The sequence below is a fragment of the Melampsora larici-populina genome, assembly GCF_000204055.1.
Source record: "Melampsora larici-populina 98AG31 unplaced genomic scaffold MELLAscaffold_1, whole genome shotgun sequence".
Taxonomy (NCBI): Eukaryota; Fungi; Basidiomycota; class Pucciniomycetes; order Pucciniales; family Melampsoraceae; genus Melampsora; species Melampsora laricis-populina.
Genome location: NW_006768765.1, coordinates 1,337,773 through 1,362,172, shown reverse-complemented (window position 1 = coordinate 1,362,172; position 24,400 = coordinate 1,337,773). Strand labels below are relative to the sequence as shown.

The 24,400-nt window shown below is 40.4% G+C and overlaps 5 protein-coding genes across 5 annotated transcripts; 2 read left to right on the top strand and 3 right to left on the bottom strand.

The window, feature by feature from the left end:
• Nucleotides 1-396: 396 nt before the first annotated feature.
• Nucleotides 397-1,545, bottom strand: MELLADRAFT_114854 (uncharacterized protein; the record flags this gene model as incomplete). Its single annotated transcript, XM_007403539.1, has 5 exons — nt 397-651; nt 729-822; nt 929-1,092; nt 1,165-1,232; nt 1,333-1,545. The coding sequence occupies 5 exons, from the start codon at nt 1,454-1,456 to the stop codon at nt 424-426; spliced, it is 678 nt and encodes a 225-aa protein (XP_007403601.1).
• Nucleotides 1,546-1,791: 246 nt separating this feature from the next.
• Nucleotides 1,792-3,820, bottom strand: MELLADRAFT_41456 (uncharacterized protein; the record flags this gene model as incomplete). The annotated part of the gene is made up of 10 exons (XM_007403538.1): nt 1,792-2,124; nt 2,241-2,377; nt 2,465-2,533; nt 2,616-2,714; nt 2,805-2,918; nt 3,010-3,093; nt 3,156-3,165; nt 3,239-3,501; nt 3,583-3,667; nt 3,748-3,820. The coding sequence occupies 9 exons, from the start codon at nt 3,796-3,798 to the stop codon at nt 2,262-2,264; spliced, it is 891 nt and encodes a 296-aa protein (XP_007403600.1).
• A 162-nt stretch (nt 3,821-3,982) lies between these two features.
• On the top strand, nt 3,983-5,556 carry MELLADRAFT_32569 (uncharacterized protein; the record flags this gene model as incomplete). Its single annotated transcript, XM_007404010.1, has 4 exons — nt 3,983-4,317; nt 4,467-4,710; nt 4,963-5,032; nt 5,117-5,556. The coding sequence occupies 4 exons, from the start codon at nt 3,983-3,985 to the stop codon at nt 5,554-5,556; spliced, it is 1,089 nt and encodes a 362-aa protein (XP_007404072.1).
• A 620-nt stretch (nt 5,557-6,176) lies between these two features.
• MELLADRAFT_32386 (uncharacterized protein) lies at nt 6,177-6,692 on the bottom strand (the record flags this gene model as incomplete). The annotated part of the gene is made up of 3 exons (XM_007403537.1): nt 6,177-6,257; nt 6,343-6,478; nt 6,610-6,692. The coding sequence occupies 3 exons, from the start codon at nt 6,690-6,692 to the stop codon at nt 6,177-6,179; spliced, it is 300 nt and encodes a 99-aa protein (XP_007403599.1).
• Nucleotides 6,693-12,507: 5,815 nt separating this feature from the next.
• MELLADRAFT_86867 (Hypothetical protein) lies at nt 12,508-16,661 on the top strand (the record flags this gene model as incomplete). Its single annotated transcript, XM_007404011.1, has 5 exons — nt 12,508-12,688; nt 12,775-13,518; nt 13,612-13,744; nt 13,806-16,029; nt 16,092-16,661. The coding sequence occupies 5 exons, from the start codon at nt 12,508-12,510 to the stop codon at nt 16,659-16,661; spliced, it is 3,852 nt and encodes a 1,283-aa protein (XP_007404073.1).
• Between the last annotated feature and the right edge of the window lie 7,739 nt (nt 16,662-24,400).

The window sequence follows — 24,400 nt, the reverse complement described above, 5'->3', positions numbered from 1 at the left end:
AATCCAGATCGAAGCTCACTTAAGTGTAATACACCAACCAATTAACCTAAATTTTCAAAACAAAACTCAAAACAACCTTTAATTTGCATAACACATTCACTATCCTCACTACTATCAGGCTACAAATCTCACTGCAACCCAACCAAAGATTCAACTATTTATCAACTCATCTCAAGCATCGTCTGATCACTCTTTGTGAAGAAGAAGAGATCTCATTGCAAAGTTACAAAATGTAAAAAAAGCTCAATATTTCAAAGATGAAAAAAGAAAGCTCAATTTTCTAGCCAATCAAATCAAACCAACGCTAAAAAACATTTATATAAAACTCAATCACTCTGAGTGAGTTTCAAATATGCTTAATAAAAAAAATCAATCGGATCAATGAAAACAACCGATCAAGATGAAAAGTGGGGTTTGGGTAGATTAATTAGCTTTCGAAATAGCAGTTTTTAAAATTCCATCAAGATAAGAATTCCAAATAGATTCCATCAAAGTTCCATCGACATCAAAAAAATCTTTATAATGAGGTTTCAAATCGGTTTGATACTTTTTAATTCCATTCTTTTTAGGAATTTCATAATCCAAGTTAACTTTATAAATCGGATCATAACTAGTAGATTCAGTTGAAATCGTAATCCGTTCAAATGTTGACTATTTATTCATCAAAAACAAATCAATTAGTTTTCAAGGACCGGAGGGGATTTAAGAGTAGGCTTAAGGAAACTTACTTTATCATTCATAGAGGCTCTTCTTCCAACATAAATAATTTGTTTTTGAACAAACGTAGCATGTACCAATGCAATAGTTGCAATAATCCAATACCTAAACAACAATCAAAAAAAGAATCAAACCAGCAGATTAATATCTTATCATTTAAAGGCAGAATCAGGTGATCTTGAGAATTTCCCCGCCAAGAAAAATCACTTACACAACTACCACATAAAGAGTATAACCCTGAGTTTTTTCCCATCCATAATGCCATCCAGCAAAACTAACAGCACCAGCTAACAAACTACTCACCCATCCTAAAGTAAGTTTAATATCATCATGACTATGATCTTCAATAAAATTATGATTTTTAGTCAAGTGTACCTAAGCAAAAAAAGAACCAAAACCAAATCATCAATTCGGTTTCTGATCCCTAGTTTAAACGAAATCATTTACTTTGGTACTATCATCAAGAGCGTTTTTCAATTCGGTAATAGAACCATTATTGACCTTTACAGGAACAACTATAAATAACAAACAACCAAAAAGATGGTTCAGGACATATAAGTGATAATGATCCAAAAAAGAAATAGATCAAACCAATGAATGAATGAATCAACAAACCTTGTTCTTGTTCAAATTCAACTGATTCATCAAGATCTGAATCAGCATCAGGTTTGATTTCAGAAGCTTTAGAAGGTGAAGAAGGTGGAAGTGATGATTTTCCTTTTCGTTTTGATGCTGCCATGTTTGATGGTTTGATGGATTGATGGATTGATTGAGGTTGAGTTAGGAATCGGTTTGATATGAATGTTCTTTGAGTTGATTTCTTGATTTGTGGTAGTTCTTAAAGTTGATGGATTTCCACGTGGTCAGATTTGAAACTTCAACTTCGATCATTCACACATACCACATATAAGCATCACATCCCTATACTCGATGCAGCCCTGGCTCGGGTCTACCCGGGTCACATATCTCGGACTACCATATCGGACCTTTCATTTTTTGGGTTGGTTCAGGATGGTTCACTTCTGATGGAAAGTCATAAAGCATTCAGAGCTCATTGATCTCACAAGACTTCTTCTGAATTTTTAGATTTTGCTTTCTCAAAACGTCAATTGTGACTCAACTCCGGCTTCATACTTAATCAATATGAGTACATGAAGCATTACAACAACTAAAATGAATGACATACAAGATGAAATACAAAGACTCTCATTTGAAAACTACGTGCTTGGATGTATCAGAGTACAGAGAACCAAAAAAATCAAATGCCAGATCATCACCATGATTCAAAGGAAGGCATTGACATTTTGATCAAACGGAAAAAAGACTTGGTCCTTTTGGATAAAAACCCCTTACTTATTGCTGGATGAAGATATCTTTATACAGAAAGAGAGAGAGTACATCCCACTTCTGTAATGATGGTTCAAAATCCCAAGATTGAAGACAAATGGGAAAACGTTAAGTAGGTTAAAAAACGTCCACCAAGTACATACAAAATCTTCCTCCACAAAAAAGTGATGACTTACTATATATTATATATCATCAACCTATAATTTACTAACAAGTTTTGAAAACTCTTCTCCATCATTTTGTAAAAAGGTTTTAGGATAATATGATCCAAGTGAAGTAGTCGATCTTAAATGGTTTTCTCCACCATCAACAACTATACCCCCCCCAAAAAAAACAAAAAGATTCAAACCCAGATCAGATATAGTCAATAGAATGGCATCGATAGTAATGAAATAATGACCTATGATAGTTCCTGTGATGAAAGAAGCAGCTGGCGAGAATAAGAAAACAGTAGTGTTTCCAATATCATCTAGATTCACAAGAAATCAAGTCAGTGAAGTAAATGAAGAGTTTTGAAGTTTTGTGATGAGATTCGAAGTGATCTAGTTCACCTCGACTACCAAATCGTTGTAAAGGGATCCCTTGAGCCATTGTTTTCCTAGTTTCAGAAGTTGAAAGTCGCGAGAACCCTTCAGTATCTGCTATAGGACCTGTTAAAGATCTGAGTGTGAGTCAATCCGCTTAACATATACAATATGCATAAGTTTGCTCAACAAAACGGGTTTGAGAGATCAACTTACCTGGTGCAATCACGTTAGATCTGATCCCAAAAGGACCAAACTCCACAGCCATTGCCTGTGATAAAGCGTCTACACCAGCTTTGGCCGCGGAGACATGGGCTTGAAAAGGAGTACCTACGGAATTTGGATGGATTGCACGGATTGATAAGCCTAGATACTTTAGAGTTCATGATGAAGATCGAATTGCTCTGTAGATTAGACATACCGACGTAATGTAATGTTGCTGAGACGCTTATAAAACTTCCGCCTGTCTTTTTGACATACGGCAACGTCGCCTTCATTGTGTGATCTGGCAAGCCAATATTAATCAGTGACTTGAACACAGTATAAGAAGTTCAAGTCGGTACTCACAAGTTCCAAGCTTTAAAAAAATGATTATCTCCAACCATGAGCACTACAATTCAGACCTTAATTTTGAAAGAAAGACGACTAACCAGATCGATTTCAATGACCGATTTAAACCCATTCACACTAAGTTGATCGATTGAAGATAAAAAGTTTCCAGCTGCACCAGCAATGACAAAATCGATTCTACCAAATTCTTTGATACAACTTTCAACAGCAGATTGAAGTGATTCAATCTTTCGAACATCTCCAGATGAAAATGAACATTTCTGTTGAGTTGAATTGATTAATTCTTCACAGGTTTTTGATAGTACTTCTTCACGTCTACCAAAGATGAATGCAGATGCTCCGTCTGTTAAAAAGTGGGACAGATTGAGTTGCTATCAGTCGATGAACATGATGATGATTTAGTGATCTGGTTCAACATACGTACGTCTCATGACTGCTTCTACCATTTTCTTACAAATCCCAGTTCCACCACCTGTGCAAAATAAGACTTTACCACGAAAGATATCATCCTACGGGTATGATAGAAACAAATGAGTCATGCAGTCTTCTCAAGTACACGAGCAAGTGTAATCATCCAAAAATTTCATACTTTGAAGACCGTGTTTGATAGTACTGGTGATACTGATGGATTCGACTTCATGATGATGATGATCCAGATTCACTCCACAGCATCGATCATCCAATCACAAAGTTTGAATTTTCAAAAACATCATTTTCAGAACTGTATTATTATAGATTGACTGTTTTGATAGATAATGCACTTCCAAGTTCCAAGTCACGTAAATTTTGAAAATCACCAAAACCAATTCAAGTTCAACTTTCAAATGGCTCAAACTCATTTCCTACCGATCCCAAACACAGATTTAATTTCTTCATTCAACTTCAATTATCATGGTAATCGAATAGCTGTTTCTTCTTTAGATCATCATCTCTATGTACTTTCATCGGATCCTGAAACTGGTAATTGGCCTCAAGATATTCAACAAGAAGAAGATCAATTAATCAAAAATAAAAAACATTTGAAATCATTACCAAACTTACAAAGTTGGACAGCACATGAAGGTCCGATTTTAAAAGTCGTTTGGTCTGAACCTCCTCATGATGAATTATTGGCTAGTTCTGGTACAGATGGAACGATTAGGATTTGGGAAGAACGTTGGTTTTTCATTTGATTAGTCTTTTATTAACTTATGAACATATAATCTGATTTAAATCTTGAATGATATCTTTCTAATTAGAAACTCGTAGAAATGATCGATCATCAAATCCAAAAGGCTCTACTGGACCATCATCAAAATCTAAATCAAGTACCGAACCTTCATCAGAACCTATCACTCAATGGCGTCAACAAGCAATCTTGGCCGATTCTTATGGTCATGTTCGAGATTTGGCTTTTAGTCCATCTGAAACTAGCTTAAAACTCGCGTCTATCTCTACCGATCATCATTTACGTCTTTATGAGTGTCTAGAGTCCAATTCGATCACATCTGATAGTTGGAATATGATCATCGATCTTGATCTTTCCGTTTTACCTCCTACTCTCTGTAGTTCAGTTAATCATTTGAATTCAATCGTACCATCTGGCGCTGGTGTGGGTGGTGGTCCTTTTACTCAACATCCAGCTTTTACCTCTGTCAGAGGATTTGACACATCTGCAAGTCATAACCATCAAAAACATGGCTTTTCATCCAATTCCCTCACTAGTCCTCTCTCTGGTCTTCGAGCTACTCCTACTCCTACCTTGTCTTCACTCGCAACCTCTTCGAATCATCATCCAACAACCCAAGCGGCCACTACAAATGAGTCATCCGGTGGTTGGTCTTTAACATGGTGTCCTGAGACTTACTGGGGCGATATACTAGCTGTCTCTGCTGGTCCATCAGGGTTGATTCGAGTGATTAAACTTACCTCACATTCTCAATGGGAAAACTTTGCAAACCTAAGTCCTCAAACCTCAGCAGTGAAATCGACTGGCACCGAATCCAATCCGAATCTACAAACCCAAACGAGTCATCAGTTTTCAAAACCAGCACCAGTCTCAAGTTTAGCTTGGTCACCTGCATGTGCAAGGGATTATCATTTGATTGCAGCAGGTCATCGGGATGGAAGAGCAAGGATTTGGAAATTAAAACCATCTAGTCTGAATTCATTACCAAGCAATCAATCTAGTATGCATTGGCAAGTTGAACTTGATACTGAATTAGAAGATCATGTGATTAAGAAACCTTTGAAGGAAGTCGGAAGTGATGGTGACAACAGTGGTGGAGGAGGGGTTGGAAAGTGTGAATGGAATGTAACAGGAACGGTGTTGAGTACGAGTGGTTCGGATGGGAAAGTACGTATATGGAAGAGTAAGTTGATTGAGCTTCACTCTGATCTCTTGGATGGTCTTGGCTGATTAGATGAACTTGTTTTGATAGTGGGATATACCTCTCGATGGATCAATACTGGGGAAATCACGTGTGAGGGTGGAGAAGATGATGAAACAAATGATATTCCAATCACTGTAACTTGAAATAAAATTTAATAATCTGGAAAATGGTGTTGTGATCTGATGAGTTTTGAGAGATGGAGATGTAAATTAAAAACATCTGTCATCATAGGATCAATGTGGCTTATGTAGACACATTGATGAATATGATCGATGTCGGATTTCATGTATTTTCTGTTGTTTCTTGCTCAAACTTGAAGGAATTAAAACTTTTTCTGCACTGTCGCCAATTTCATGTGAAGCTGACTTTTAGAAACCTTTAGTTCACGCAGTGATATAGAGATTTCTGAGTCATTTTTTACAATGAAGACTTATATCAATTCAGGAATTTGATTTTGATCAGAATACAACAAGAGGATAAATTGCTTTGATAATACTTTTGAAAGAGAATCGAGACAAGAATCTAAAAGGTTCCCATTTATTCTTCTGATGATTATAACACAGTCCAAAGTACAATCTTTGAAGGATGAAGCTGCTAGATGACCCTTGTATGGGAGATAAGATATTTGATAACTGATTGGAAAAGATTAACTAGTTGCTGCAGTTTCTTCAATATCCACTTTACCCTTATAAAATGCAACATAACCCTTGATATCTTTGGCTTTTTCCTTTAAATTGAATCGATCCAGACAAAAAAATGTATAAGCGATCAAGTTGATGAGATGATTCTCAAGATGATCGAATTTGACTTACTAATGGATCTGAGTAATACCAAGCTACATCTTTTTCACCACAGATTGTATAATAATTGGCTTTACCCTTCCAAGAACAATGACTGATTGTATCAGATGAAACATAATGTTCTTTGACGATTGAATCAGGTGGAAAGCTTTAAAAGATCGTATCAAAATAAACAATCGAGAAAAGGAGGTTTTGGTTAAGAAGATTCGATTGGTTTTGGTAAAGAAGAGGTAAACTGAGGTTTTAGATTTGGATGGATGTTTGGAATGAATGACTTACTAATAGTTTCCTTCGATTGATTTTGTTTGATTTGATTCTGCTATTAAAGTATCATTTAAGGTAACCCGGATCAATCGAGACATTGTTGTGATTTGTTTGTTGAGTGTTTGGAAGTTCTTTGAAGCTGATTCGTATTTTGGTCTTTGGGTTGACTTTCTGATTTGTAAAGGTTCAGAAAGCTGGTTTGAACTTGTATGGTGAAGAATGGTCAGATGACGTCACAATCTCAGCTAATGAGTCTTTCTGTCCGCGCATACAAATGTCTTAACTCTTTGTATAATCAATTGACTGAACTTACGATAGTCCCGTTTTAAAGCTCTATTGAAAAGACCTTGGATGACCATCAGAATAATGATGTCTTTTTGGGCAGTTCACCTTCATCTGGACTCCTCATGAAGCCTCTCCGGGGGCAAATTATCTCTGCTGGCTGTCCTACGGTTGATCACTTCACTACACCACGGGGTAACTCTTTGTTGAGACACCAGCGTAAAGGTGGCCGTGTCACGATCTGGCAACGCTGGCCAATATTTCATGTTTCACCCAATTATGGATGGTTGGACAACACCAGGTGATTTATGGCCATAAGCAGAACTTTTGGCCAGAAATCAGCTGATTGTGTGGCCAGTTATAGGTCTGATGAGAGCTTTACCAGCCTTTTGGCAAATAGCAGAAGGTCAAAGGAAGTGTCTTCAAGCAAAACCAAATTAGAGGCTGCAAGCTTGGACTTTGTTTTCACATTTGCCTCCATAGATGTGGCTCTCACCACGTTTTTTTACTTTGATAATGAGAGAGCTCCTAGAATCCACTCTTTGGTCTGGGAGCTCTTTGCCATCTGCTTCAACATACAAAGCAGAAGCCAGACATGTGCCCGGCCCTGTGCTGGAATGTGTTTGGCTGTAAATCTGATTTTTGTGCCCAGGGTTTTGCCCATAAAATCCAAATTTACAGCCAAAATAATTGCAAGTGCAAGGCTGGGCACATGCCCAGATTTTACTTTGTATCCCATAATTGATGCCTCAGCCCACATGGGGTGGAAGGAGTGGCTATGGGCAGAAACAAAGAGGTTCTCTGATCAGCTCCCATATGATTGGCAGCATACAAACCTTATAGATGTTTGATAGGCTGCCAAATGGACCAACTTACAGCAGCCAGCCAATCTTGCTGCTTGAACACCGTACTTGTGACCATCTTGCAGCAGCTGTCCACCACCAAGCCAATCTGGTTACACAGCGGTAATTTCTGCTAAAAACAGAAGTCTGGATTACCTCATGGTGTATAAAAATCATCTTCTTCATGTGTTTCTTGTCCATGAATTACAATCTTGAAAAGCTACTTGACTCGTTGTTGGTAACTTGTTATTAACAGAGTGGAATGGGAAAGTTGGATAATATTACATGTAAGTATATACTGACGGGTTGGACTTTTCCTGACCATATCTTTTGATTCATCAGCTATGACATCATAGCTGTTGACCACCATCATCCACAACTTTCCCATAGCAGTTACTTTCGTCAACAACTTCATCAAACTCAAGGTTTCTCTCTATTCTCATTCCATTTCAGAAAAAAAATTCATCCCTCCCTCCTACTCCCTGTCTGAAGCTGGTAAAAAAAGGTATTAGTCAAGTATTATCATTTAGTCGATTATTTTAATTCTTTATCTTTTCAAGTATAGTTGTTTCAGTCTTTTATTGATATTTTAGTTCTATTTTATATCTCTTTTTCTTTTTGCTAGTATTATTCATATTTCATTCTTAGTAGTTACAAAGGTTGTTTAACATATATTAGTTGTGGTTGTCTTTTTCTAATATTTTTTATGTATGGCCCTAGCCACCCTGTAGGGTGTGTTTCATCATTTGTTCAAGTAATTATATACCCGGGGCTTATGCCTTGGGATCTGCACCAAACACAGGTATTGCCTTTGGCAATCTTTCTTGGATCTAGTAGTGAGTTTGACGGTCCCATTTCAAACTTTTTGAAAAATTTCCTGGAAAACCAACCCTTATACCTCAAGACTTTATAAGTTTGAGTTTAGGTTTCAAGGAGTGATGGAGTTACAGTCATTTGAGATTAGCTTGGCCAATTTTGATTTTTTGTACAACAACACAGGCGGAATTACAAGCATACATAGCCTTATACCCAATTGAGGTGCTGTTGACAAGCATACCCAAGAGCTCCTATCAAGGCACACAATGTAATTTTTTTATTTCCTTATGTTTTCTGAGAAATATATAGTTACAAAGTTCAAAACAAATGAGAGCAAAAAAATCAATTGACACCATGTAAATATCCGTGTGGCACGTCAACATGCACACACAGAGAGTTTTGAAATAAAACTCCAAGTCTTTTGGTCAAATTTAGACTGAGATTGTTGTTGAGCACCCTTTGTGCTTTGTGATTTGTTCAAAGGATTTGCAGAATCCTTTGTTGTCAGCAGGGGTCAACTGAATTTCAACCTCCCAGGTGATAAGGGGAAGATGTGCTTGTTGTGGCACCTCTTTGATGGGTTGTTACAGGGTCTAAGGAAAGTCTTTTGTGTGTGCACGTCAACGTGCTACAAGGATATTTACATGGTGTGAGAAGAATTGGAAATCAAACATGATAAACCAATGAAATCAAGAAACTTGAACAAATAAATATACACAACCCTGGCTGATGGTGGAGCAATTTCACCACTACATATGGGATCATTTGCTGTTGGATTATGGAGCACAGTGACTTCTATATATTATGGTCATATGGTTCCACAAAATGCTCTGCAACCGCAATCAACAGCGGATTGGTTGTGGTATTGTTTGGAAATTGAAGCAACCAAGGGTCTTGATAAATTGGGCTTGCTGTCTTGTTAGTTGATCAGTGGTCATGAAAATTTCAAGATTACAATGGTCTGTATAGACTATTACCTCTAGGTGGTTTGGTTTACATTTGAGGTAGTCCCTTGGTTCCTTAAAGTATGCTACAATTGCTAGTACAGTGCTTACCCCTGAAATAATGAAATCAAATTGGATCACCAAAACCCATCCTCTCCGCCACAAGTCACATTTTTGGATCCCAAGTGTGGTTTTGGAATTGTGAGATTGGGGACTTGGTGTCTATATCTATTGTGAACAATTGATAGCTTTTTCTTGTGTTTCAAAATTCAATCTCCAGGGCACAACCCTGTTCTATGTGTCCTTAGTTTCAGGGATAAGCACTATAGATCCTTATCAAAATTCTTGTAATTATGTTTGGCTTGGACTAATGAGCAAGATAAGTAAGCTACTCTCTGTCTTTGCTTGAATGCTGAGATAGGAAGGCTCCTAGGACAAAGTCGAAGTAGTTGCATTCCAGTCTGAAGGGTTCATATGAGTCTGCTTTCTTCAGATTGGTGTGGATGTGAATGCTACCTTTGATGTCTCAAATGTTTGTTTGTGGTGTTTGTCCCAGATTAATGGTGTCTTATCTTTTTTCAAGTTGTGTAGTGGACGTGTTGTGGCTGTAAATTGCTTAATAAACCTGCATCAGAAGTTGGAAGAACCTATGAACTGCCCCAGCTCCTAGGGATTATATGGTACTGTCCACATTTTCATAGCCTTTATCTTTGACAGGTCCATCTTGATTTTGTTGTACAAATTTATGAGACCTTGGTATCCAACCTATGTATTCAACTTCATCCTTTGAAAACTCACACTTCTTGTGTTTTAGCAATAGTTGCTGTTTGTTGAGTCTTTCTAGTACATTTGTGGGATACAAAGTTGAATCTGGGATTTTTTTCCCAGTTTCCCAGTTTTCGTTTTTGGCTGTGTTTGGAACTTTCCCATGTTCTCCCAGTATCCCAGTTTGCGTTTCTGGCTGTATTTTGAAAACTGGGAAACTGGGAAAAAACTTCCAGTTTTAACTTTGTATCCCATAATTAGTGATGATCATAGTTTGGTCTGTTCCATTCTTGGTATAGACAATGGTGTTGTCCAAACAGACAGCTGTGCCTTTGAAACATGGCCAAGTAGGATATCTTGCATATCATATCAAAAAAACCTGGCACAATGGTTGGCCCAAAGGGCATGGTGAGGGGTGCAAGCTGTCCTGCCATGCAGATGAATGCAAGTTTATCCTTGTCTCCTTCTGTGATGCATAAGTTGCTGTTGAATTATGTAGATCTAACTTTTTGAATTTGTTGGTGTCTATGAGGCTGTCAATAAGATACATTGTTGACGGTAGGGGATACTTATTTTTGACTGTCAGAGCATTCAGGGTGCTGTAGTTAAAGCATCGTCGTAGTTTGCCATCCTTCTTACAGGTGAAGAGTACAGGTGCTACCCGCAGTGAAGTAGTATGACAAATGGTTCCATTGGCAAGTCCTTAGGCTTCATTGATCATGAAGTTGAGTGCAGCCTGTTCCGCCAGTGACAGAGGGATGATGCGACAAGCTCGTGATTGTGCATTGGGTACTAATGGAGCACAAAAATTGTATTTTCTTCTTGGGTGCCAGGCACTGGGTGGTTGAAACATATGGATGAACTTGTGGTAACATGGTGGTACAGGCTCTTTGAGAGTCTTGGTGGCCTCACCACAATTTTTGCCAATGTTGACCAGGAGGTGCAGGCTGCGCTGATTCCTACTGTAGATGGGAAATAAGCGCCTCCAACTCACATTGTGGGGGCTTGAAAACATCATCTGTCATACTAGCTGCCTTGTCATGGTTCCTAGCTTGCCTCAAGGGCTCTTCTAAAAGCTCTGTTGAGGTGGTGGTTGGATTAGACAAGACCAATACTTGAGTTGGAATGGTTCCAGGTGTGATTATTTTTCAGAAAAGAAGTGATGGAAGGGACCCCAACAACAGCATGTAAGATAGTATTCAGTTTTTCAGGGCAATTGGTATGATACTTTTATGGGATACAAAGTAGAACCAGAACTCCTCTGAGTTTTGCAACTTGCACTTGTTGGCTGTATTGGGAAACTGGGAACCTGGGCAAGCCAAAAACCGCAGCCAAAAAGTCCAAGTTGGGAAGCTCGGATAAGTTGTCGGTTCCTACTTTGTATCCCACAATTAATAGAGATAGAAGATGTGAGCAACAGGGAATTGACAAAGTCAATCCGGAGCTTGAGATTCATACAATGAAAAGAGTGGTGTTTTTGACTCAGTTGAGGCTGAAGTGAAGCCCAATAATTGGATTCTCACTCCTCTCTTAAAGATCAATGAACCTCATCATTAATCACTGTCACAACTCCATACCGCTGCAATTGATGAGCTTACTCAATGATGTCGTGCCTTTGGTCTATTGCTGCGCACAGGAATTGAGCGAAATTCGGATTTGTTGTTTCAGTGATGAGTTTGGTTTTCCCGTCTGAGCAAGACAGATTTGATCAAGAACTGCTTCACCAGTGATGATTAACATGCAATCACCATGAACGAAGTGGTGATCCACGGACTAGTCTCCCCAATGATACGTGGGTGAATTGCACTACTTCATCCTGGAATCTTCAAGCCCATTTGAAGAGTTTATGTCCACTTAGTGAGCATGATTAAGCTGTTGTATATACCACTAATTGTCTGGAACGTATCCTTGACCAAGCATCATGGATTCATGTGGGTTGAATGTGCAATCTTGCATATCACCAAGTGTGAAGATCTTATACAACGTCGAACCGACCGAAAGTTATTCCGGAGTGTCATGACTTATGGGTTTTTAATGGAAATCAAATCGATCGATCGATGATGTCATAATTTCCAACTTAATGGGGCAGATCATCATTGTACTTTTGATCAGCTGAGCTGTTCACTTCTTCCTTCTTTACCTTCAATTCACTTTTGACTATTATCCCTTCCCATCCAACGATTGCAATCTCAAAACCATTTTAGACTTCCTCTCCACAGTTCTTATAACTTTGCTTTCTTCCTCTCTATTAATTCTTTTCCAAGATGGACCCAAATCAGCCCCCACGTCGAGTTTCTTTCCATACTAATGTTGCTGCCGATTCTACAAGCTCTATCTCCAGCAACACACCCAATTTGTCTAACCCTCCATCTAACCGTGGGCGACCAAGCTCAAGTTTTGGTGGTCCAAGACTCAGGCCATTGACTCAACTTAATGACGAATCAGGTCAGTTCATCCATGGATCTCTTGATCGCTTGAGGTTCTTGCATCGATTAACCTAACCAACTGTTCATTATCTCTGGGGATGACAGTCAAGCAAGTTGCGAGAAAAACTTCGCACGATGATCAATCTTTCCCGGGTTCAATTCATCAATCCGAACACTCCAGGCGCGGCAGTACGTCTGCGAATAGTTTGGCAAACTCGCCCCGGTCATCCTTGCCCACCCCTGGATTGACCACTTCCTCTACCAGTGTACCCAACTTCACCTTGGGGGCTCGAGTTCGAGACTTGGATGTAGAATCAACTTTTCAAACTCGTCAAGCTAGTCCACATCCTTATGATGTGATCCTACCAGGAGATGAGCATCGTAGAGCTGCCTTACCAACTAAGAACCGTGCTCCAACTACGATTGCCAGTAGTACAGTTGGCTCCAATCGCATGGGCTCATTTGCCAACCAGCCCCGAAACACGCCCATCGGTGCCCGTCGATTCACGCAACCTGCTGCTAGTTTCTCTTATGGTGGTGGCACCATTTCCTCAACTGGCACTGCAAATCAAGCGGCTGCTTTACATGCCAGGAGATTTTCTACCATCGCACGAGAGCCTTCAGTGGCAGTCCGAGCACGCAATTCTCACGCATGGTCTGCAGTGTCTGACGTCGACCATCTGGAAGACGGCTCTAGCGAAGCGAAGAAAAGTGCGCACTCAGACGCAAAAATCTTGCTCAATAGCTTCAGCTCGCTTATGGGACAAGAAGGCGGAGGCGAAGCTGTTGGAAATTTTGTGAAATATATCTTATCAGGCGGCCTTGCGAATTTGAGCACTGATGTGACCAGTAAGTCCATTTTCCGCGACAAACATTTAATTTCTCGATAACACCACTAGATGACCCGAAACTGACGATGACCCTTGCCGCTGGGTTTGGTAGAATTGATCACCAAGGTGCTAGAGAGTGTACCCACATTACAAGCAGCATATCTCACCGTCCATCTACACGAGATTATCGAACAATTTCAGCGCATAGGGGGCTTGCTATATGCAGAACCCGAGATTGCCTCAATGTCGGTGCTTTGATTCCTCACATTCGTGATTTGATCAATGCTGATTCTCCCTCCTTCGTAGGTTCGCTGAATTTAGTGGAAGCGTTCTCGGCTTCATGTCAGCGGCACAGTCTGAACCAACTGGCGTATCGTGTTTGACTATACTCCGTACAATGATGGACAAGGTGGTCTCACTAAGTATCTATAAATCGGCCTTCCTCAATTTGCTTGATCGGGTATGTCAACTCATCCTGGCGTCTGAAAGTGTACGTGACGGGCTTTGGTCAAGATTATCAGATTCGCTATTCGGCCCGCAAGGTGTGACAGAACAAAACGAAGTTCGACATATAGCAGAGTTTTTAAGTCTTCTATTTGCTAGCATTGAACAACTCACCGGAAGCTCCATCAAACCTCTAGTGAAGAGCTTCGTTTCATGGATTGCATTGATTGATGGATCGTCGACCAAATTGGCAGCGGAGACTCGCGACATCTTAACTAAACCACTGACCACCACGGCACCCCCATCGAGCGATTACCAGATGCATCCACTGGGTTATGTATATTCGCCCTGCGACACAGATGCAAAACTCGATCTGATTTTACAAGCATGGTCAAGTGGACTATTCGACACACCCACTCACAAGGATGTCTACGGTCGTTTCAAGCGGCACCTCGAGAATGTCATGCTGGGCATTCAGGGCAACAGTACCTTTGCACGATTTTCTCGTGATCTGCGTAGGGTCTGGTTCGGGATTATGGGAGATTCAAACTCTAATCAACCGGGGACCGGGGTAGAAGGCGCTTTGGAATCTGTGAAGACCCTGCTATCTCAGTTATTGATCATTCCGCTAGGGGATGTTGAGCACCACGACGAAGCCACCCGACTAGTCTTCTCAAAACTCGATCTTTCATTGGTAGATGAGCTACCGTCCGAGTTTGGCTTCAACACTCATTCCACATTCCATGCCCACGACAACACTTTCTGTAGCAATACGAGCTTTAGTATGAAACACATACAATTACAGTCGAAATCCGTGCCATTCACTTACATCAACAAGTCCCAATCTGCTGTTGAGCACACTGGCACCTTGGACGCCAAATTTGTATTGGACGTGGTCACTACCCTGAGTCCCAAGGACAAAGCCTTGTTTCATATGTTTTCCTCCTTGCCCGTTTACGAGGGAACAAAGCTTGTTGTCACCTCAGCAGACATCAAATTTTATCCAACTAATTCAAACACCTTGCATACGATATGGCCGGTTCTCGAGAAACATTTGATAAACAGTGTGCAACAGCGCGTGACTAGCTGGATGGAAAGTTTCTTTCAAACTTGGTTACCGACTAAACATCATGTCGCTGTAAAGACTCCGAAGCTCACAGTGTCCGCCCTCAACACACCTGCGCAAGCTCAAAAGCTTGCTCAACCATCACGTTTTCCCGAAACTCACGGGACTGCCAGAGATCGCTTCAAGGCGTCTATTCGCGATTTGACTGGCTTGAAAACAGGATCGGTGTTGACACACCTTCAGAACCCACTCTCTGGACCTTCTTCGCCATTGCTGAGCCCTGCTGCAGACGGAGAATCAATCGATGCCAAACGTAAACGAAGACAGTCAATGGCTGATCACCTTACCGACATCTCGAAAGCAGACAGCACATTGCCGCAAAACATACAGCGTCCACCAGTTGCTAGCTCGAATTATCAGGGACCAAGTCAACACGTCCTACCCAACGTCTTTGATGAAGACGACGATGAAATGACGACTGAATATGATACCATGGCCCGAAGCCTTTCAGTATCCGCTGAACGTGACACTACATCTTTATCTACGGTCCTTCGACCCGTCGTGTCCGACAAAGCAGACCTGAATTCAGTACTATCTCATCGAGGTGGAATGCCTTGTTTCCCGACCGGTGAAATGACATATGAAGCATATCAGATGGCAGAGGCTTCTTTGGGAGAACTTGGCTCAAACGGAGGAAATCTCAACCATCGAGAACTCTCCTTAATGGCTCAAAGCTTGTCTGAACTGACCTCGAGAGATACCACCATTCGAGCAACGATTGAAAATCCTCCAACCATCGACAACTTGCATGATGAACAGCACGTTATCGGTCTTGTCAACAATATGACTATGGACAAAGTGACACGGCATTTGAGTGGACTGCCTGACGAGGGTGAGAAGCTGATCACCGATGTAGCTATGCAACACAAGCTAGTCCGCTCAGGCAGCCATCCTCAAGAGCTTACCGACAAGGTGGTGATGGCAGATTTATTGACTGATAAGCTAATGGTTGACAATACTGTAAGTCGACTAGTTTCTTCTAGTATGATGATTTGGTCATATCGCTTACATGTCTCTTTTAGCTTCCGGAGCATCAAGCAACCGGTGATTTGGCGGGCCCTGTCTCTGGACTCGGCGTACCAACCCGACCTGGACTCACTCGTTTGCCAACTAATGAAGTCATACCGATGGGCAAAGTACTCAACAAAATTGCCACTGTCGACACCACACTCCCCGAAAATATAGCTTCGCCGCCCGGCCATGAACCCGTTCTTAGACATCCATCATCGCGCGGAAGTTTTGCTTCGCTCAAGAACGTACATCCAATGAGTAATACCTTGGACAGTACGATCGAAATGGACTTTACTACACCCGAAGGACAATCAGAGATGTATCGGATGTATGACAAAGCGAAGAGTGGTAGCGTCGGTGCAGATCAACAAGTAGTTGGACTGACGGAACAAGAGTTGAAACAGAGAAGACAATCTTTCAAACTCTCTGATGAGGCTATGCGGGATACTACTCTTTTAGAGACAATCCGAAGACCCCCGGTTATTGACTCTAAGGTGGTAGTAACGGCTGAACCCAGTAGCGCGGTAGAAGAATTGCACAAACAGCGAAAGAAAAGTATGAATGCTGGACAAATTGCTTGAAGTGTCCTTGGACTCATTTCAAGACTTTCTGCGGTCAATCGAGGTCATTTTCAAAAAGACTTTGCAATCATGGCGTTATCTCAAGTTCATTTATGTAGGTTTCAGATAAGGTGCTTCATAGTTGTAGCTACCATACAAAGTTGCGAGCCTGCTATGATTGTCTCTTCTCTCTCTTCTCTTTGTTTTTCATCACTTATTTGTTTCAGAAGATGATTATCCAAACCAAAAAAATATCACCTCCAGTCGTGAATCTTAATTCCTCCATACATGTTATAGAAACCTTCAGGGTTTCCTGTTATAGCACTCCTTATGAGGTGTCCTGTTAGAGTATATTCAGTGTATATCATTTCAAAATATATGCAAGATAATCATGTCAACTATATGTTTGTATTGAAAGAAATGCAAGAGAAGCATTGAGATGTTCTGAAACTGATCCCTCAAGTAGTCAATTAACAAGCCAGCCGCACTATCCTCAGTCACGTGCTCTGAGTCTCTATGCGTATGTCATTTGCTTACCCTCTCTATTGGGCCTTGATCTCATACTGCAGTTGGCTTTGTGGTGACCGATGTCATGGTTCTCAAGTGATGTACAAAGGTGGCAAAACAGAGAACAGCAAACTTTAACAGTAACGGTACTCAAAGTAACTAGGTGAAATCTACCTAGTTAGACCTAGTTGAGAAACCTAACTTCAAAAAGTAGGCACCAACCAGAAAAAGTAGGCGAGCACTCTTGTACTGCCGTGCCGGGTGCCCACTTTCAATTTTCTCAGTCATTGAGCCCCATCTGTCACCACACACACCATCTCACGCTCAGCATGTCAGATCAATTGCCACCATCTATTCCGGAAACCCTGTCTCCCGCTTCACCCACAACTGCTTTCCATAACTAAAGCTGGTGTTCCTCATGCCCAGGCTAGAAAGATGGCCAAAGCTTTTACTGACGGTTTGTAGTGAACCCTTCAACTCCTTACCTCATGAATACACGAGATTACACAGGTTATTTTTTATTGTCCCCTCTCAGTACAAACAATTGAAACCACAAAAATTACTCTTTTACCTCATTCACAACAAATAAAAACCAATAAAAAACAATTTTTCACTCTTAATTCTCTCGATTTTGATACCAAAGACACAAAAGACTCTTATAGTCATGTTTTTTATTTTCCTTTTACTCTGAAATGAAAACTATGATGCTTATATGTGGAAAATTTATCTATTTGAGAGTGATTAGTGTGAGTAGGTGTGAGTTATGATCTGAACCGGTGAGAAGTGTGACAATTGGTTGTTTTTTAAATCGATCAATCGTTCAAAATTTGTTATTGTTTTTGTGTATTTCTTGGTATATTTTTGTGAATCTCTGAAATGAAGACTTGAATAAAATTGAATAGAAGCCTGAGGGGAGAGGGATTGAGTCAACTCCCTCTTAAGACAGAGTTGAATCGATCGATCGTTTTGAAAATGATTGATATCTGAGCACGTGTTTCAAGTTGAATTTGATCAGTTGCATTCCAACTATCAGCAAGGGCTTGGGGAATAGAGTGAATGACTTACGATTGGTAAAAACATTTCAGGATTGATCAGGCCCATAAATGTAGAGATGACTGTTTGTGCGGACGAAAGGGCGAGTTCATTCACCTTCACCAAACTTTCATTCCAATGACCTAACAAAACTCAAAAAGAAACATGTTTAACAATAAGGAAGTTGTTCAAAGCCCAAACAAGGGAGTCGATGGAGACCAGTAGGGCTTTGTCGGAGTTATTGATTAAGATTTCCGATGCTGTTTTCATGATGTTGAGGTGGAGGTAGGCATATAAGCCAATGTAAGACGGAGGTTGTGAGGTGGAATAAATGGTAGATAAGACCTTTCCGGAGGCTTGGACTAGATCTACGGCCAGACCTTGCCGGAGGCCAATGCAAGGCATTATGTGACAGAGGCTAAAGATATGGTAAAAGCAGGCACGGGGTCCTCAAAGCTGCCCAGTTGGCAAAAACATACTTTAAAAAAAAATCCCCGCCAAAAGAAAAAAGTAGGTTCTAGGTTTCAAAGTAGTCAGAAACCACCTAGTTACTTTGAGTACCGTTAGTGCACATCTCTTCATCAGGCGTGTGGTCAAAAGACACCTTCATTACTTTTGGCTAGTACATTTTATTCTACTACTGAAAACTAGACAAATCTGTCCAATGGCACGGTAAAACCAAGTCTTCTTCTCTTCAGAACAGGATGTAGATGTACCGGTTTGATTTTATCAAACAGTATGTGATATTTGGAAATTGATGAAGATTGATCTTGTATCACTTCAATGGGTTTTTCATTCACAAACATTACAACCCATTTGAAAAACAAATGGCTTACAGATACACACTTCTATCTGTGTAACCTTTTGAACTTTTTATCTGTATATCTCATCCTATAATCCTTCATCAAATGGGTAAATTGATAAATACTTAACATCCTCTTGTTCTACTGGATTAGATTTATATTCAATTGGTTTTGAGAACAGTGAAAGAGCAAACCTGTTTTCATAATGATGTAGGATAGCTCTTCAGTAATAGGCTTTGATCCAGCAAATTCCGTTTGTTTGGTATTAAATATGTAAACCATTGGTAATGTATGATCTGTTGGATACTATGCATTTGGTTTTTCTCTTCTTTATGGTGAGCTATCTTATCATGGGATGTATCTAGAATTCTAGAATTGGATTCAAGTCTTTACCTTCTGTTTGATTTCTTTTACATCGGGTGCAGATGATATCTTTGCAAATTGAATGGGAATTGACCTTTGATCTCACAAAGAAGGAAATCAGTGTACATGTCATGTTTCCGATCAAGAGTTCCTTGGAGGTTACATTGATTCAATTCTCTTTTGAGGTTGACTTATTTATTTGCTGAGTTGATAAAGCAGGGTCAGACTGAAAGGATGTGTTGTGATTTTCTGAAAACGTCTGGGACCGTGATGTTAAAGTCCATTGTTCCTGGGACCGAGTCCGAGCGACCCTCCATGAAGCAAACCGCCTTTGTGAAAACTGATGATTCCTGAATCCTTAAAACGAACTTCACCTCTTTTGAGTTTCAAGAATTTCATCATCTCCTGTTCATTCAATTCATTCTCACCTTCTTTCTCATTCACTTGATCTATTGACTCGGACATGGATGGGCCTTTTCAATCTGTTTCCGACCCTAATCCATCCGAATCTCCTTCAACTCTGGAAGGTCCATCCTTCAACAGAAACCCTTCTCCTCATCGGTCTCCCTCTCCTCCCGCTATTCGGACTGCTCAAGTGATCGATTTGACTCAAGATCCTGATCCTACACCCTCAACCAGTCGCTATAGGCAATCAAACCGACCCCAAACATCAAGCCACGTCAATCTCACAGCTTCAGATGACGAGGTCCTTTTCACTGGTCAAAATCAAGCCTCTACTTCGAGGTACCGACCTCCTGCAAGACCTCCTCGCAGTCGGGTACCTTCGAATGGGCAAACCGACACTGAACCTCCTCGGCCTCCGAGTTCCTTCATGGGTTAGTTTTCAAAGCTAGATCCCATCTCTATTCATTCCAGACCCTCGATATCAACTACCAGTCTCTCCTCCCTGAGTTGAATCAGGTTAGACAGCCTCTCCTAAACTATCTCCGTCCTTTACTCATGTTCAATTCAATCTTACCCTAGAAAACGTAGCAAACCTCACTGCCGGAATACATGCAGGATTGTTTTCTTTTCATCCGACACCCGCACCCAATTCACCTCCAGCTCAAGGCCCGTCTACCATCGTCATCCGAGACTCGCCTCCACTACAGGTGAGACGAAATCCGACCTCGAATGGAACCTTTGGGGGCGGCGGAATACTTTCAGGTGGTTTCTTTAGTGGGATCGCCACATCGGGGATGCACCACTTCCGTGAATGGGCTCGATCAAGCGGACTCCCATCTGAGCCCAATGACACCATCGAAGGACTCTTCCTGAATCTCACTGGTCCCAATCGTCGACATCCTGCAAACGTCAGGGGAGACCCGGCTCGATTGTTTGCCTGGTTTGACTTGAGAGCCTCCCAAGCCAATCCTACTGCTAGTTCGTCATATGCCGAACTTGATTCTCATCCTCTTCGAATCAAGTCCGGTTTCTCGAAGAATATCATTCCACTCGATCGAGAATTCTTGACACTCGATTCCGATTCTCAAACCATCAATCCGACCAAACAAGATTCAAAACCAGTGTGTGCAAGTTGTGATGACCCCTTACTAATTGGTCAAGAGTCTTGTAGTCATGCAGGGGGCGAAGGGAGAAGGCCTTGGATTTTGGCTTGTGGACATGTGGTCGATTCAAAATGCTTAGAAGGCGCTCGACAACGATTACGAGATGTGCGCAGTTTGAAAACCGAAGCTGCTAGAGCTAAGCGTGCTACAAGGGGTCGAGGTCGGGGTCGTGGCAAACGCCCCTTGAGCTCCTTACACCACCACGAAGCCAGTGCCGATGATCAAGCCTCGAATACCACAGACACCTTTTCATTGAAGAGTCCGACTACTGCCACTTCAAAACGAGCTAGATTAGAATCTCTGACCCCCAAGAAGACTGGTACTGGTCAATCAAGCTCAAACTCACAGACAGATTGTAATTCGATGAGAGCCCATCGAGCAGCTGCAAGAGAAGCTCGTAGATCAATGGATTCGACCTCAGCATCACCTCAAATTACAAATTTAGCTCTTCAACATGAGAAAGAAGAGAGTGTACTAGAAGAAATATTGAAGTCGGACAAAGGAAAAGCAAAAGCAAAAGAACCGCTTGAAGAGCCACATCAAGCAGAAGCTGAATTACCCTCAAGTTTGACTTGGTTGGAATGTCCAGTGAAGAGTTGTATGGGCCCTAAAGGCAATGTACTTGCTCCTAAAGGAAGCAAGACAGCGCCATGGGAGATGTTTGTGTAAAGTTTGATTTAGATTACCAATCTTCTGCTTGCTATGGGTTTAAGAGTTGCTTCACCGGTGTGTTGCTTGCATGTGATTTCTTTCATTTTGTCTGTATCTTGTGTGATTGTGTTTTAAGGAGCTTTTTGTGATTTTATCTGTGCTCAAAATATCAATAATTACATTGTCGTGTGCATATGTATGTTCTAATCAATATCTTCCCTGCTGCTGGGTCTTGACGATTGTTATAGATTTAGTATTTTAGCTCATCTGAAGTTTGAATTTGAGGAACCCCGCGGATTGTTGCTTTTGGAAATGGACTGAAGACAATATCATTAAACATTGCATATATCACATCAGGGATTGTGAGGTTTTTTTACATACAGTCGCTAAAGCCAGATTCCAACTACCCCTTGCCGGCAAAATCGAAATTTCAACTTCGACCCGGTGTTACCCTAACTCAATTCTACACTACACTCTATACCAGGACATTTATGGAATGGGCTGAATGAGCTCAATCTGAAAATGTGAAAAGAAATCAAAAAAGTTGAACGGTTCAAAAGTTAATAATTTTTTTTTACTAAAATTCCCACATTTTGGGACCTAAGCATATATTTAGGCTGTATTATGCTAATAAACGTAGTACCTTAGCCACCTAAGTACTTAGGCCCGCTAGCTTAAGTACTTAATAGCTCTAGTCATAACAAAAGGTTGGCCACAAAATCAGATCAATTACCACCTTGAACACTGATTTTGACTAGTTGAAAGTCTGTTGAGCCTCATAGACTCTCCTTTGAGCCCTGAAAGCTATAATTCTGGTATGGTTCTTGAAGATTTGAAGATGCTAAAAAACTATTTTTTTGGAAATTCAAACCCCCAAAATTGGGACCAGGGCCGGCCCCGGGTCGAAAGGGTAGCTGAATTCAGCCTTTAGCGACTGTACCTAAATTGCTTGAGAGTAGACATATATTGAACTCATGGAAAGGCATATGTGGCCCACACAGCCCTTAACTATTATAGTTGAAACTCAACAGAGACAGTTCAGTATGGAGAATGATTTCCAGGGATCTAAAATTACAAATGCTCATGATCTTCCCCACTAGGTCAAACCTATCCATTCTAAGTCTTTAAAGAAAAGCAGGTATGGAAAGATATGTGTCATTATCAAGCATCCCTTGGATGTTGATTTACATCTTGTGCCTTATCTTTTCTTCTCTTACTTGTTGACCTGTAACAACTTAAGTTAACAACACACATTGACATATTTACGGTACTCAAAGTTGTGTATACTTTGCTGTGCATAGTTTTCTTTTCTTTTTTCACAAATTCACACAACCAGGGAAAACTATGTTTTTGGCTTAAAAGTACATATCTTTGAGCTTCAATCAAGAAACATACTTTTTCCAAGTTGTTTGTAGTTGCGAAAAAACACAAAAAAACTATGCACAGCAAAGTATACACAACTTTGAGTACCGTAATTGTACATCTGCTTTTCAAAGACAGCATTGATTCATATTCACAACTTGAGACATCAACTCCACTCACACCATGTCAATATCCTTGTAGCATCTCAATGTGCACACACAAAGATATGAGAAAAGAAAGTAGATGATTTTTTGCTTTTGGTGAGATGGGTGGAATAGAATACTGGCCTAAGCATCTGGTTGCTGAAAGAAAATCAGCAGGAAATGTTTCCTGAATTGGTAGTTAGATATGCCAAGGAAAGTACAACATGGCCTTTGTATTTCTTCAACATTTAGGTTCCTGGTCAAAGCTGAAGTTTAAAGTGTAAGTTTTGAGTTGCTCATATACCTTGTTTAGCCATATCAATCCTGATTTATTTTCTTTGAAATTAAAGATTCAATGAAACTTTTCAGGATTAACAGCACAGCAACAGCACCTATGAGCTTCAAAGAGCTAAAACAATAAACTGGTCTGTGCTCAGAGAAGAGGATTGAGATGAGTTTAAATATAAAAAAACATCCAAAATTTCTCAGTCTATACCTATTTACAACATCCCACCAACCATATTGTCTCAAAAAACATAAGCAATGGACCCTGTTCTTTGACATCCAGGTAAGATTAATTTGACAAGAAAGCTTTCATGGGTAGAAGTGAATGAGAAAATCTTTTCTATGTCTCTCTGAGATATCCACCTCTCAACATCTAATACACATAGATAATTACATGGTACTCTTCTCCAGCTTTTGTCCCAAGGAAAAGGATCTTCAGAGATAACTTGGTTGCTTGACTGACTTTAGTCTTTATCTTAGTCTGTGCTAAAGTTGAAAAATGTGTTTTTTTGCAGTGAGAGCCTGTGTGTGTCAAATTTGCCATCCATCTTGCACATACAAAAAGAGCAAAGTATGTGAAACACCAAAATTCAAGTGTACCTTGAAATGATACATGTGGTTCAATGTGATTACATAGAGTTTCAACAAATACTTTTTGCCCAGCTCAAAAAGAAGTAAAGTATATTTTTGACTGAGGTATCCCAGATAGTGTATCAGTGTGATACATATCTTCATGTTTTTTCTGTATTCAACTGCCAAGCAGTATGTGAATAAACATACTGGGAAGGATGTGGAGATATTGAGGGCAAACAAAATTGGGACAGATGTAACTTTTTGCTTCCAAAATTTTGCTTTCAGATAAATTATGCCATTACATACAAGAAGGAAAAAGTTTCAAGGATCCATGGTGCATGAACATGTGAGACATTCATTATGTATCATTTTATGGTCAGCTTATTTTCCACCCATTATTGTATTTCAACTTATGAATCTAAGAGCATCCACAGCCAGGTGGCATAAACTGCATCACACAGAAATTTAGGGCA